At 60.4% G+C, this 830-nt stretch overlaps 1 protein-coding gene across 1 annotated transcript in view; it reads left to right on the top strand.

The window, feature by feature from the left end:
• Positions 1 to 808, top strand: part of WDR83OS (WD repeat domain 83 opposite strand) — a gene marked incomplete at its 3' end in the record, with an annotated part of 1,463 nt that extends 655 nt beyond the window's left edge. The window contains exons 2-3 of the mRNA XM_009077688.1: positions 84 to 189; positions 787 to 808. Coding sequence (XP_009075936.1) covers positions 84 to 189; positions 787 to 808 — 128 coding nt within the window. The remainder of the gene's footprint in view (positions 1 to 83; positions 190 to 786) is intronic.
• Between the last annotated feature and the right edge of the window lie 22 nt (positions 809 to 830).

Genomic DNA, 830 nt, shown 5'->3' on the forward strand with positions numbered 1-830 from the left:
CTTCATGGGCTACTGGGAGGTTGGAGGATGAACTGGGAGGTCTGGGGAGGTACTGGGGGGTCCTGACCGTGTGTGTCCCCCAGGTACAAACCTCCCAGTACCGACACCAACCCAGCACTGGAGGACCCAACCCCTGACTACATGAACCTACTGGGAATGGTCTTCAGCATGTGCGGGCTCATGCTCAAGGTGCACTGGGAAGCACTGGGAAGCACTGGAGGGGCACTGGGAAGAACTGGGAGACACTGGGGGGGCACTGGGAGGTACTGGGAGAGGCCCCTAGAGAGGCCCAAGGGGAACAGGGACCATCCCCAGGGGATCTTGGGGGGTCTCATGCCCTCCTGGGGGTCCCAGGGGGTCTCAGGATCCATCCCAGGGGATTTTGGGGGGTTCTGGGGGTCTCACACCCTTTTTGGGGGTCCCCAGCTGAAATGGTGTGCCTGGATCAGTGGGAAGGGTCACTCCTTCATGCTGGGGGTCTCAGGATCCATCCCAGGGGATTTTGGGGGGTTCTGGGGGTCTCACACCCTTTTTGGGGGTCCCCAGCTGAAATGGTGTGCCTGGATCAGTGGGAAGGGTCACTCCTTCATGCTGGGGGTCTCAGGATCCATCCCAGGGGATTTTGGGGGGTTCTGGGGGTCTCACACCCTTTTTGGGGGTCCCCAGCTGAAATGGTGTGCCTGGATCAGTGGGAAGGGTCACTCCTTCATGCTGGGGGTCTCAGGATCCATCCCAGGGGATTTTGGGGGGTTCTGGGGGTCTCACACCCTTTTTGGGGGTCCCCAGCTGAAATGGTGTGCCTGGATCAGTGGGAAGGGTCACTCCTTCAT

Source organism: Acanthisitta chloris, unplaced genomic scaffold (assembly GCF_000695815.1).
Source record: "Acanthisitta chloris isolate BGI_N310 unplaced genomic scaffold, ASM69581v1 scaffold38006, whole genome shotgun sequence".
Taxonomy (NCBI): Eukaryota; Metazoa; Chordata; class Aves; order Passeriformes; family Acanthisittidae; genus Acanthisitta; species Acanthisitta chloris.